The sequence below is a fragment of the Equus quagga genome, chromosome 4, assembly GCF_021613505.1.
Source record: "Equus quagga isolate Etosha38 chromosome 4, UCLA_HA_Equagga_1.0, whole genome shotgun sequence".
In the NCBI taxonomy this organism is placed as follows: Eukaryota; Metazoa; Chordata; class Mammalia; order Perissodactyla; family Equidae; genus Equus; species Equus quagga.
In genome coordinates this window covers 51,970,727-51,985,196 of record NC_060270.1, presented here as the reverse complement: position 1 = coordinate 51,985,196, position 14,470 = coordinate 51,970,727, and the positions used below count along the sequence as shown (strand labels likewise).

General features: G+C 34.3%; 1 protein-coding gene across 12 annotated transcripts in view; it reads right to left on the bottom strand.

The window, feature by feature from the left end:
* Positions 1-14,470, bottom strand: part of ZBBX (zinc finger B-box domain containing) — a 108,838-nt gene that overhangs the window by 31,829 nt on the left and 62,539 nt on the right. For all 12 annotated transcript variants that reach the window (XM_046657793.1, XM_046657796.1, XM_046657799.1 and 9 more), the window contains 5 exons: positions 13,825-13,945; positions 7,238-7,347; positions 6,753-6,853; positions 5,510-5,589; positions 3,727-3,866 (listed from right to left, as the gene is read on the bottom strand). In XM_046657793.1, coding sequence (XP_046513749.1) covers positions 3,727-3,866; positions 5,510-5,589; positions 6,753-6,853; positions 7,238-7,347; positions 13,825-13,945 — 552 coding nt within the window. The remainder of the gene's footprint in view (positions 1-3,726; positions 3,867-5,509; positions 5,590-6,752; positions 6,854-7,237; positions 7,348-13,824; positions 13,946-14,470) is intronic.

Below are 14,470 nucleotides of genomic sequence, written 5' to 3'. Positions count from 1 at the left end.
TTCCTATATTTAAATGTCTAAAACTAACCACCATAATATTTTTTCAAGATTGCAAACTTCCACTATTAGGATCTATTGCTGCTGAAAGTGACGAAACAGCCTGTTAATAATGTTTAAAATGCAATGCAGAAAGTATAGGTATGATTTAATTTAGTCTAGTCATTGGAAGCCCTGTTAAGTCATAAAAATTAGATATCTTGGCTCAACATCAAAAATCAATTAATCTAACGTCACATCAACAGGCTAAAGAAGAGAAATTAGAAGATTGTATCAATAGATGCAGAAAAAGAATTTGACAAAATCTAACACTTACTCATGATAAAAAAAAATCTCTCAGAAAACTAGCAATAGAGGGGAACTTCCTCAACTCAATAAAGACTACCTACAAAGAACCTATAGTAACATCATACTTAATGGTGAGAAGCTAGACGCTTCACCCCTAAGATAAGGAATGAGGTAAGGATGTCCCCTCTTACCACTCTTTTTTCAACATCCTACTGGGAGTCTTAGCTAATGCAATAAGACAATAAGAGGAAATGAAAAGTATACAGATTGGGAAGGGAGAAATAAATCTGATTTTGATGACATGATTGTCTATGTAGAAAATCCGAAGAATCTACAAAAGCAAAACAAAACTCCTGGAACTAATAAACAATTTTAGCAAGTTTTTAGGATACAAGGTCAACATACAAAAATCAATCACTTTCCTATATGCCAACAATGAACAAGTGGAATTTGAAATTAAATACGCAATACCCTTACATTAGCATTGAAAAATGAGATACTTAGGTATAAATCTAACAAAATACATACAAGACCTATATGAGGAAAACTACAAAACTGTGATGAAATAAATACAACAAGAACCAAATAACTGGAGAGATAGTCCATGTTCATGGATAGGAAGACTCAATATTGTCAAGATGTCAGTTCTTCCCAACTTGATCAGAAGATTCAATGCAATCTCAATCAAAATCCCAGCAAGTCATATGGAAAGTTTATATGGAGAGGCAAAAGACTCAGAGTAGCCAACGAAATATTGAAGGAGTAAACTGAAGTCAGAGGACTGACACTATACTACTTCAAGAATTACCATACAACTATTGTAATCAAGACAGTGTGGTATTAGCAAAAGTACAGAAAAATAGATCAATGGAACAAAATGGAGAATCCATAAATAGACCCACATAAATGTAGTCAACTAATCTTTGACAGAAGAGCAAAGGCAATACAATGGAGAAAAGATAGTCTTTTCAACAAGCAGTGCTGGAACAACCAGACGTCCACATGCAAAAAAATGAATCTGGACATAGACCCTTTATCCTTCACAAAAATTAACTTAAAATGGATCATAGATCTAAATGTAAAATGCAAAACTAAAATCCCTAGAACACAGGAGAAAATCTAGATGATCTCAGGTACGGTGATGACTTTTTCAGTTACAGCCCAAAAGGCACGATCCATGAAAGAAATAACTGGTAAGTTGGATTTTATTAAAATTAAAAACTTCTGTTCTATGAAAGACACTGCCAAGAGAATGAGAAGACAAGCCACAGACTGGGAGAAAATATTTGCAAAACACATATCTGATAAAGTACTGTTACCCAAAATATACAAAAGAATTCTTAAATATCAATAGTAAAAAACACAACCCAATTAAAAAATGGGCCACAGATCTTAACAGATACCTTATCAAAGAAGATAGTACACAGTAAACAAGCACATGAAAATATACTTAAACTCATATGTCATTAGGGAATTGCAAATGAAAACAACAAAGAGATATCACTACACAATAATTAGAACAGCAAAAGTCCAAAATATTGACAACACCAAATGCTGGAGAGGATGTGGAGAACAGAAACTCTCATTAATTGCTGGTGGGAATGCAAAATCATACAGCTACTTTGGAAGACAGTTTGGTGGTTTCTTATAAAACTAAACATACTATTACCACACGATCCAATAATCATGCTCCTTAGTATTTACCCAAATTGAAAACTTATGTCCAAACAAAAACCTACACGCAGATGTGTATAGCAGCTTTATTCATAATTTCCAAAACTTGGAAGCAACTATATGTCCTTACGTAAGTGAATGTATAAGTTAGGGTACATCCAAACAATAGAATATTATTCAGCACTAAAAGAAAATGAGCTATCAAGGCATGAAAAGACATGGAGGCACTTTAAATGCATATTACTAAGTGAAAAAGGAAAATCTGAGACGGCTCCATACTATATGCGTCCAACTATATAACATTCTGGAAAAGGGAAAACTATAGAGACAGTAAAAAGATCAGTAGTTGCTAGGGGTGAGAGGGGACAGAAACTATAAAAAGCAGAGCCTGTGCTCTGTGAAGGTAATCTAGGGTTTTTAGGGCAGTGAAACAATTTTGTTTTGTACTGTAATGGTGGATACACGTCATTATACATTGTCCAAACCCATAGAATGTATAACACCAAAAGTGAACCCTAATGTAAACTATGGACTTTGGGTGATAATGATGTGTCATGTACATTTGTTGATTGCAACAAATATACTACTCTGGTTTTGGGATGTTGATTGAGGAGGAGAAACTATGGCTTTGTTGGGGCAGAAGGCATATGGGAACTCTGTACTTCCTGCTCAATTTTGCTGTAAACCTAAAACTTCTCTAAAAAATAAAGTCTATTCGAAAAAATTAAGTATTTTTAAAGTAACACATATAGGTATTTATGTTCGCCATTTTCTCAAAGGCAACTGGGACACCATACACCAGGTGGGCGAAAAAAATACCTTCTGGATTAGAAATACAGAGCCCTGTAAAGTCCGAAGTTCCCATGTGGGTATCATTCATAGTCAGTCATAATGATTTACAGGCTTAGTATTTGAAGATGTCAAAACCAGCAGGATTACCACAAATCACTGTTCTCTACCATCTGCTACCCAATCAGAAGGTAATCACCAATTTTACAAGTATTTTAAACAACAGTCTTAGTATCTCTCACATCCTTCACATAAGATATATTTATTGTTTTTTCTGAAAATCCTAAGTAGATCAAGCATAATATTTGAAAGGCAAATTGAAAGTAATCTAGTTCCTATATTTTAATTTAGGAAAATGAGGTCTAAGAAAGGAAGTGACATATCCAAGGTCACACAGCGATTTAAGACAGAAATGGAAACAACATCTGACTCCCAGGATACTTTGCTGTGACTGTCTTTAAACGATGATCTTACCATCTGGAGATTGAAAACAGACAGTCGCACACAGCATTCTAATCTATAGATCCCAAGCGAATGACCAGTAATAGCAATGTAGGTAAACAAACAAGATGATTTGTTTTATTTTGGTTTTATCACTTATGTGAAACTCTACATCAAATCTGAATATCTTGGGAAAAGATTTAACACAAGGGAGAACAACAGGGGGCCAATCAGACTTTTGTCACTAAAAATTCATCCATATAACCTTTTAAATGCTAGCTCCATCCATAATAACTTTTAGAGAGACCTATATTGGTGCTTTTTCTTCCAAATACAAACACTGTTGTCTATTGACTGAAAAGAGTATTTTCTAGAAAACTATATATTTTCAATAAATTTTCTTCTGAGTAGTAAATTTTCTGGGTTTACAATGAACAGCATTATAGGCAAATCTTTTGTATACTGCAATACTCAATTGGTTTTATTAAATTACCAATGTTCATTGTTAACAATATTAAGCAAAAGAAAAAAACTTACCTTTTGAATTATCTTTGCCATAAGAAGAGCTATTGCTCAAATGAAGACGTAAGAGGTCTGTTTTTCCCTTGGTGAAAACATGATGTTGATGGATGTCGTTTTCATACAGAAAAGTATTCTGATAATCATGAAATGAGCAACTTTCATGTTTAGGGACAGGCAAAATAACAGAATTTAAAGAAATCATATTAAAAAAGAAAGAAAAAGTACAAGCTTATTAAAGCAAATATAGTAAAACCTTCATGGAATAGAGTTATTCATATTAACAATATTTATTTTAACCTTACTGCGGACACATTCTAAACTACAAGTAACTAAACAGTGTGATGGATGTAAAAGAAATAAGCAACTGGGCCAAATCTGATTAACTGCAAAATTTCAATTGAAAGTTTCTTTTTTAAATCATTCTGAAATACTTTTTGCTCCTTGTATTCTTTCTTCTAAAAATGGAGTTATCTTTCAAGCTCATTAAAATCCAGGTTGTGTTACTTACATAAACTTTTTATTTGTTCATGAATGAACTAAAAGAGCTAAAAAGCCGTATATGGTATTTATGTTTAAATTTCTCATGATGATTACTATATACTAGCATAGTTATAATTTAAATAATATTTTCTATGAATTGAATAATATATTTAAAAATACCTAATAGTTACGTAAGCTCTATATAGTACTATCACAAAAACTCATGGATTTTGCTTAACCAGAAGGTCTCCTTGTGTCACTTATGATCCTTTAAGTCTCTTCTTAGAAAAGAAGCTCTATGGGCACCTCCAAACCTGAGCTGCAAAACTATTGCCACACCATGATCAGTAGCTTTTTCTGCCTTCTCTAACACCATACATGGTGAGGCGGTCAAAGCAAAGACTTCAGATAAGATATATAAAAGTATGAAACTAGAGAACAGGAATGCCGTTCATTTCCTTTGGGATACAGTAGTAGATATAAACCTCTAATCTACTGACTAGAATGTTGTCTCCTGCCAAAAGCAGTTTGCTGCTAGATGTCTGGGTCTATTTGTCCAAACATGGGGCTTTTCGAGTCCAAGGGCATCACTTACGCCTGTTGCTCTTACAAAATGCTGACAGGGGCCTACGTTGATGTGAATATATAAACAAAGAATCGGTCTAGGGGCTGCTTAACAGGAACCTCATTTTGGTGTTTACCCAATTTAATGCTCTGTAGTCAAAACACTTGAAATCCTAGCTAAAGTTTCAACATCAAAGGGGACTTGGAATAATTTTTAACCTTACTAACAGACACAACCAGATACTATTTTTTATTTGGAAATGACAAAATTCTACAAAACAGCTACAAAGTGAACCATTATTCTTCATGTATTTGCTTTATCACACAGTGAACATAATAGGAAGTAATCTATAGTTTCGTAGCTCTTTTTGTCTCTCAACCTAATTATACCTGTTTTTATTTAGGGTTCATAACAAAGCGAAGTAAGGAAAATCCACGGAGTATCTTTGGAGAAAAGAAAGCTCCTACGAAATAAGACATGCTCAGCCATTTCAAATAATAATCCCTAAATTCAGAAGCATCAATTAAATAATCCAGATATGGAGTATAAATCTATTATAGAAAATATTCCAACTATTGAATGCCAACAAATATTGGCACTATTGTACACAAATTGAAACATGGCTTAAGTAAAACATATTCTAAACATACTTTAAAGTCACATGTTTTTTATGTATGAATTTCTCATTTAAAGAGACAGCTGATTTTTTTCTTGGTTTTTAATACACATCAAAGCACGTTAGAAATGTCTTACCTTTGCTGGCTGTCTGCATCAGCTAACTCAACTTTGTAAGGCACGAAGTTCCCTGGATCTTCAATGTCCTCTTCGCAAGTCTTATTAAATGCATGTTATATAATGTTAGTATGTTCAATAAATTTACTATACATTAACCAGCTAACTTGTGGGTAACATTTAGAGAATTTTCCTGCTATAAATATTGTCATGAGCTCTCTGACCATATGCCATAGAACACGAGTTCTAAGAGAACTAAATATATTCATCAGATATTTGTTGAGGGCATTTGCAGTCAGTCACTTTATCATTACTGTCATATCTAGAACCAACAATAACAACTTATGTCTCATTATGTAACTACTAAGTGCCGAGGAGATTAGTGACTAAGATGTTGCTACTTCTCTGGCCAGCATGTTGTAAGTTTACTCTCGGCATCAACACTTTAATGACAAGCACATACACATATATATGCATGTGCAGATGTATTTATTTGTTCAATATCTTGAATTTATCCAGAGGAGAAATAAAAATGTTGCTAGGTACACACACAGAGACACACACACACAAAGCGGAAGCTACTAACATGAAGAAAGTAGTATTAAAAAGGCATTTCCTCCAAGCTGGTCTTTTTCTGTGACAATAACAGTAACAGCAATATTGAAGAGAAGTGGGCCATTCAGCTACTGGATAACTAGACAGAGATGTACTGAGTTTGTCACAATTTAAACCTTTTACCTGGAGCTCTAGCACTGAGCAGCTCCAGCTCTAGCTGGTTCTACCTAGCATCTACTAGAAATTTGTATTCAAGTCATTGTTAGACTAAATCCCTTAAATCTTAATACTGTTTTTCCTTTAAATAGAAAATAATATTAATTGACATTCAAGAAACTAAATGTATACAAATTTTGTTAAACAGATGCCATATAATGAGACTAATCTCGTTTAAAAGCCTGATAACATAAAGAACTAAATAAAACAAACACTAAACTACTTTTCTATAAAAGAGTGAAATGTCTTTTCATCTCCCATACCACATGCTTCCTAAAAGATGACACAGTAATCAATTCAGCTCACAAATTTACTGTCTACATTAAAAATAATACTCTATTTTTTCCTATTAGAGTGTTTCAATTTAAACAGTTGTAAATTTCCTATTAAGCTATGTTGAATTATGAAAGAAATTTTGTTGAAAATAGCATATAGTTGTAACTATATGAGTTTCCTGTTTGTTAAGTAATATGAATGGTCATTATGCACTTACATCATCTAGTTCGACTATTTTTAAAGATGGTTCAGGCCTCTCTACGTTTATTTCTTCTACTGGCAGAAAAAGAGCTGGCTGTTGTACTTTGGTCTCCTCAACTAGGAAATAAGATTAGAAAATAATATCATCAAAGAACATACCTTACCTCATAATTTCCTATCTTCAAATAATATAGCCAACAATAAAAAATTAGTGTTCTCCTGTACATCCACACAAAGATTTAAATGCCGTCAATTTCCCTAGCTCAAGTTAAATATACATCTTCTTAACATTCAACTTTTAAGTGAAACTATTTAAATTAAGGCAAAGTAAATCTAGAGAATGGGAAGAAGAGTGTGGGTGATTTTGATCTGGAGACAAAGGCTACATTGTCCAATTGAGAATGATACAGCAAAGAAAACCAAAAGCAGATGCTGATCAATGCTTACTGTATATAATTTGAAATAATAAATTTGAAAATATCTAATCAGGGCTGAGCTAACCATCACTATCTTCATCATTTTCATTCTGAGAACACTGTGCCTCACTGGCGGTTTTACACTGAGGTATGAATGTCTCCAGCAGCATGTTTCGAAGTTGCTCCTGTGGAGTTCTACAAAACAAGAAAAAAGCAATTAAAAGACTAACATACATTATCTGAAACTTGCCCAGACAAGATCTTGATTTATTTCACAAACAAGTGAGTCTACAAAATTAATGATGAAACCGTAGCTGCACCTCTAATTCAGGGAAGAAAAGTATATTTATATAACAGTATCTTAATCCACTAAAATAATTTAGTAAATCAAATTAACATCAAAGATTTTTTAATTGCGTATACTACTGTTTTTCATTTAGGATGAAAATCAAAGTTATGAGAGAAGTCAGCGTTCTTGCAAAAGCCACATGGAGTCCATGAAACATACCACGCTATTTAAAAAGCTAATTTATGCATGTGTGTTGTGTCTCACAGCCTTGGCATTATATTGATAAGCTCTAAGAGAATCTAAAGACACTTTTCTAAATTTCCACCATGCAAAATAGGATGATAAAATAGGCTCCCATGAGATGAATCTGAGGTATTCCGGCTTTGGCATGTATCAACCAATTTACCATGAGGTTTGATATGATGTCTCATGTTGGGGGCAACGAAGCACAGGAATTCTCAGAGATCAAGAGTGTGCATTTGGTTCCAGAGGATATTCCCAAATTATTGGGGAGGGGCTCACTTTTAAATCAAGAATATAAGTAGTGCACAGCCCTCCTAGACCATGCAAACTCAGAGTCCCCACATAAAAGCAGGACCTTCTTAACGATATTAGTAGGTAACATCCATACAAAATTTAAAATGCACCCGGCTCTGTTCTAAACAATTTGGGTTATTAAATCTTAATAAATAATTAAATAGGCACTATATTATAAATATTAAATATTAAATAGGCACTAGTATTATCTTAATTTTACAGAAGAGGAAACTGAGGCACAAAGAAGTAAACCAATTTGTTCAAAGTCATTCAGGTAGTAAATGCAGAAAAGAAATTTGAACCCAAGTAGTCTGCCTCCCCGAGCCCATGTTCTTAATAATTACTCTAGATTTCCTCTTTTACAATTTGCAAAGGCACTAAATATTTAATAATCTCCTGCAATCTATGGTTATGTGCATTTTCCCGATATATGTAATGTATATATGAGAAAACTCCAAACTATTTATATATCTTTCAGCTTTGTGTCTCAACAAATTTGATAAGCATGCCATCGTACATACACAATTTAATTAAATGATAGAAAATATTAGAGTGAAACTCAAAGACAAACTGGCACCTGGATACACTGCACTAAAAATTCAATCATATATACACGTAAATGTATTATTATCCAGATGCTCCTTCTTCATGGAATGAAAACTTATCTAATTTTTCATAAGTAAAGCCCTGAATCAAAGACTTATAGAGTCTAAATAACAAAGTGTTAGAGCTGAAGGGGCCCTACAGATTGTTCATTCTAAACTCAATACTTTGCAGACAAGAAAACATGAACCAAGAGACCTTAAGTGATTCTTCCATGAACAACTAGTCAGTCAATGAATTAAATTTGCCTTCTGGATACTGGGACCCTCGCACCAATGCTTTATTAAAAGATCATGCCACATTAATAAAGGATGAAATATCTTTTAGAATAGGATTATCTCACCAGATTTTTTGCTTTTAAAATTTAAACAAATTTATCAAGCATTGACCAGCTCATTTCAGAAAACTTTTGATGAGTGGTTCTAAATTTATTCTGTGAATCAGTGTTAGGCTGTTTGCATCAGAATCACTATAAAAGATCTTCTTTAAATGCAGAGCATCATACAGATCCTTAAAAACACTGATTTTTAGGTCTGTCTGGGGTTGGGTTGAGGAATTGGTATTCTAAAAACTTGCCCCTGGCCCTTCTGATGATCAGCTAGAATTGAGGCGTACATGTAATGAAGAGTGGGGGAATTAGAGTAGGGGTACCAGTTCATTGCTAATATACATTCTTAAAATACTCTAAATCCACATCTTATGCTCTCTTTCAAGAAACTTTCCAAGCATTTAAAAGATCCACTGGATATATTAAGACCATTATTAAGATCTATCAACACTCATGTATTGGTTGCAGGTAAAATACAAAAATGCTACTGTCCAAATCAGAAAAGAAATTCAAAAACAATGTACAATAGATCATATATTTATAAGCCTATTATAAAACATCGTAATGAGAGGCAAAAATAAAGTGTATACTGTGTTCATGGTTATCAACATGGGAAACTTTTCCAAAGCAGAGCATCAGAAATTTGTGAATTGTAAAGGGATAGCCCTACACTAGCATCTGTAATTAAGACATAAAGAATTAACTCAAAAAATGATTACTGTTAAAAAATAACTGTGTAGGGCCAGCCCAGTGGTGCAGCAGTTAAGTACACATGTTCTGCTTTGGCGGCCTGGGGTTTGCCGGTTGGGGATCCTGGGTGAGGACATGGCACCGCTTGGCAAGCCATGCTGTGGCAGGCGTCCCACATATAAAGTTGGGGAAGATGGGCCCAGATGTTAGCTCAGGGCCAGTCTTCCTCAGCAAAAAGAGGAGGATTGGCAAAGGATGTTAGCTCAGGGCTAATCTTCCTCAAAAAAGAAAAAGAAAATTAAAAAAGAAAAACTGAGTAAATAAGACCCTAGTAATTGTGTTCACTAACTCTTCTTTTCTGCTAAAGAAATTTGCCAATGGTCAGTATTCAGCATAGCTCCAGACTTCATGTGCCTGTGATTAAAGCTTCTTATATTGTCCAAGTACAAATGATGGTGGTCATTTAATACCAAAATTGTGCTTCTTTTACTGTATAAAAAACTCAATGTGAAAGGCAGCCACCAAAAAAGATGTGACCTTGGGATTACTTTTATGTACTAATTCCTAAGCTAGAAAGTGGCAACTGACAAGTATCCACTACTGAGTTTCACACCTGAAGGACTGTTACGGGTGTCATACTTTAAAAGAGATAGAGACAACTTCGAAGGTAGTTACACAGGAATAACCAGAACAGTATATGAATGAACTCAAAACCCTGCCACATAAACCACAATGGGATATGAATATGTACCTATTAAAATGAACACCAACAGAAAAATATTCAAAAGTAAACAGGCACTGGGAAAGACGGAGAGCAACTCGAACTCTCCCGCGTTGCAGGAAGGAATGCAAAATTGTGCAGTTGCTTGGAGAATAGTTTGGCAGTTTCCCGTAAAGACACACATGCACTTACCACACAAGCCAGTCGTCCCAGTCCCGGGCGTTTACCCAGGGAATTAAAAATTTCTATTCAAACAAAAACCTATATACAGATGTTTATAACAGATTCAGTCACAACTGCCAAAAACTATAAATCATCAAGGTTTCCTTCAACATATGAGTGAATAAACTGTATATCACCATGATGAAATACTACTCCACAGTACAAACGAATATATTTTGATTAACTCAAGAACATGGATGAATCTTAAAGGCATTTTGCTAAATGAAGGACACAAAAGGCCGGATACTGTAGACTAACGATATAAAGCACTGTACACAAACAAGTTACTCTATCATTGGCAAATTTGCTTCTCACAGTGAAGTTAGTTAGCAGTTTTGAAACTACTGGATATACATATACACTAGGGTTGATAAATTAATTAATATATCACAGATGATGAGGGCCAGGATTCTCACTGTAGGTGAACAAAACTACAAATAAGCAGAGAGAGAATGTAAATGAACCGTGCGATGCTGGTTTGCAGTCAGAGGTATGAGTGTGAACTCATAGATGATGTGAGCTCAACTCATAGATAAACACTCACGTAAAGTGTTCACTTTAATGGATGTTCTGTTAGATAGGCACAGAAATAAATTTAGATGCATGTGCATACTGGGGTAGTGTACATACATATCTACCTGTTCTCTGAGAAGGCCTAGACTCTGACACCTGAGTAGCAATGAGCACACCTCGACTGCAGATCTTGGTTTCTGAACACCATTCTCCAATAAAAGGAATCAGGATTCTTTGGAGAAATGATTCCTGGGGCAGGGAAGTGCATCTTGAGTGCCAGAAAAATAAAAAGATGTTCAACGCAAACCAACCAACCAACAAAAAAAGGATAAGGAAAGGTTGAAAGGACAGAGAAGTCAACCTGAAAGAGCACTAAATGATCAAAGGAGGAAGTATTTGAGCCAGAAAATAAACAAAAATAGTATTGCATACTAATCTTAAAAATAAAAAAAGTCATGAGTCCACATAAATAAACAATTGAAGAAATGAATGAAAGTAGGAAAAGGGGTATTCTTCCTGGAAGAATTAATAATTAATAAACTATATTAATTTATCAATCTAGTAAATTATATGATTAATTGGAGCAGGAAATAGAAATAGGGAAATAGAAAATCACCAATAGAACAGGAGAGTAATAATTGTTGCAGGCAAAATCCACTGATAAATACTAAAATTAGTGGGTGAAAGTTTAGGAGAAAATGAGATTTTACATCATCTCAAAATATCTCCCCAAAAATATTTGTTAATTACTATGATGTGAATGTTTGTGCTCTCCCTCAAACTCATATGTTGAAATCTTATCGCCCATTGTGATGGTATTAATAGGGAGGGCCTATAGGGTCGATTAGATCAGGAAGGCAGATTCCCAGATGGGATTAGCACTCTTATAAAAGAGCCCAGAAAGAGTCATGTGAGGACACAGAGAAAAGAGGGACATCTGTGAGTCAGGACACAGGTTGTCACCAGATTTTGAATCTGTTGGTACCTTAATCTGGACCCCCCCCAACCTCCAGAACTCTGAGAAATAAATATTTGTTGTTTATAAGTCACCCAGTCTATGGTATTCTGTTACAGTAGCCCAAATGGACCAAGACATTAATTATAAAGGGAAAAGAGTGATTTTACAGAGGAGAAACTTAGCAAGCACCACGTTAACTATGTGTTCAAGGTTAACATGCTGGTAATGAGATATACTGACAACATGATCCTGTGATATCATGCCCTGAGAAGGGCATATCCTCTCTGAGGTATTCTTCCTCAAAATGCAACCTTAATCTAATTATGAAAAAATATCAAATAGACCCAAATTGAGTACAATCTATGAAACACCTGGCAGGTGCTCTTCAAAAATGTCAAGTGCATGAAATAAAAGGAAAGACAGAGGAATTGTAATAAATAAGGAGATATGACAAAAACGCAACGTGGCATCCTGGATTGGATCCTACAGCAGAATAAGGATGTTAGTGAAAAAACTGATGAAATTCAAATAAAGTCTGTAGTTCAGTTAATAACATTATTGGTTTTGATTTCTTGGTTTCTGTGGTTATGCAAGATGTTACCATTAGGGAAAGCTGAATGAATGATATATGGGAATCCCTTATACTATTTTGCAGTTCTTCTGTATGTCTTACTGCAAAATGAAAAATTTAAAAGGCAAAAATCTGCCATATGAAAAACAGGTGAAGAGGCATGGGGTAGATATTAACCTGTCACACACAAGCTTCAAGGGAGACATGAGGGCTGATTTCAAAAATCTGAAGTGAATGCCATGGAGAGGATAAATTCAGTTTGCTCTATATTGGCTTAATTGGTAGAATTATGACCAAGTTTAGAAACGAGCCAGAGACAGATCATAGCTCATTAGGAGATTTTATAGCAGGCAGAATGTTCCAAAGATGGAATGGGCCACCTCCTGGGTGGTTTTGTATGACTGAAGGTGAAGCAAGGGCTTGATGACCATTCCTCAGGTACATTCTAGACAGGTCCTCCAACACCTCACTCCTCAAAATGTGGTTCAGAGACCAGAGTCATCCACACCAGTATCACCTGGGAGCTGTTAGAAATTCAAAATCTCAGGCCCCGCCCAGACCTACTGAAGGAGAATCTGTATTTTACCAGAGTCTCTAGGTGATTCATAGGCACAACGAAGTGGGGACAGCACTGTTGCTGGACAACTGAGCTGATGGCCTTTAAAAGCACCTCTCAATTAGTTCATATGATGGTAAAACGATGAATGACTCTAATGTACTCAGTCATCATTGTGGTTTACTATTTTAACAGTTTAGTTTTTAAACAACATGTGAAATGATGCATCTAATGCTGTAGTCTTTGAATAAAATATACTTGAATATTATTATTAAAACTACAAAATTAAAGGTCTAATTAACTTAAAAGTAGATTCGGAATAGTAGAGCCTTGAAAGTTTATGCTAATGTAAAAGAACTGACAGCAATATTCCTTCAAAGTAATCTTTCATTTATCACATTATTTTTGCTATTCTTAAATGCTATGCCATATTTGTGCCTTTTCCCCACACATACATTTCCATTTCTCAAGGCAAACTCTAAATTAATGACTTAGCATATACATAAATAGAATTAAAATTCTTATTAGAACAGTGGAAACGTCCTAGGGATTTAATATTGCTTTAAAATTATTTATGCAAATATGAAGCACACATACAAAATTGTTACAGAAAGCATGTCACACAGCAAGGAGCATAAATAGCTTTTATCCTTCTTGTTAATAATGCAAAAATTCAGAAAATACCTCCTGTGTTTTTTAAGCCATAATTTTTCCATATAGGATAAACTGTCTTCTTTAAATTCAATCTTAAGTGGCTCTCTCCAAATTTTTAGATTAGTTTGTACTTCACATTCTTCCAGTGAGTCTATAAAAATAAACATAATGTGCATAAGTAATGTAACCTCATCTAGAAATTACTACATCTTCTCTCAAGATACAAAACCTACCATTTTTGAGGCAAATATGCTTTGATATTTATCTATATAATCAATAATTCTAGGTTAAAATAATGAAAAATATTGAACTTGGTGATTTATTAAATGACCATATATTTTTCTTCAATAATCCCTTGAAATGAAAGGATGTTATGATTCACAAAGTTTTTTAAAGCAACTAATTCTTTTAAATAATAAAAACAAATACAAATAGATTCATTATATATTCTATAAATGCACACACACATAAAGGTATGGATTATAGCCACTGACAATAATATTTACACATTATGGGAAACAGAAAATAAATAACTCAGAACAGCACCTGCAGGAGACAACTGTCCTCAAGAATTTATATCTACACGGCAGTTTACTTCCAGATGTTTCTGAAGTACTACTAAATTAAAATGACTATTGAGAGAGTTCTAAAACTGATGGAGATTTCTGGGAAAGAA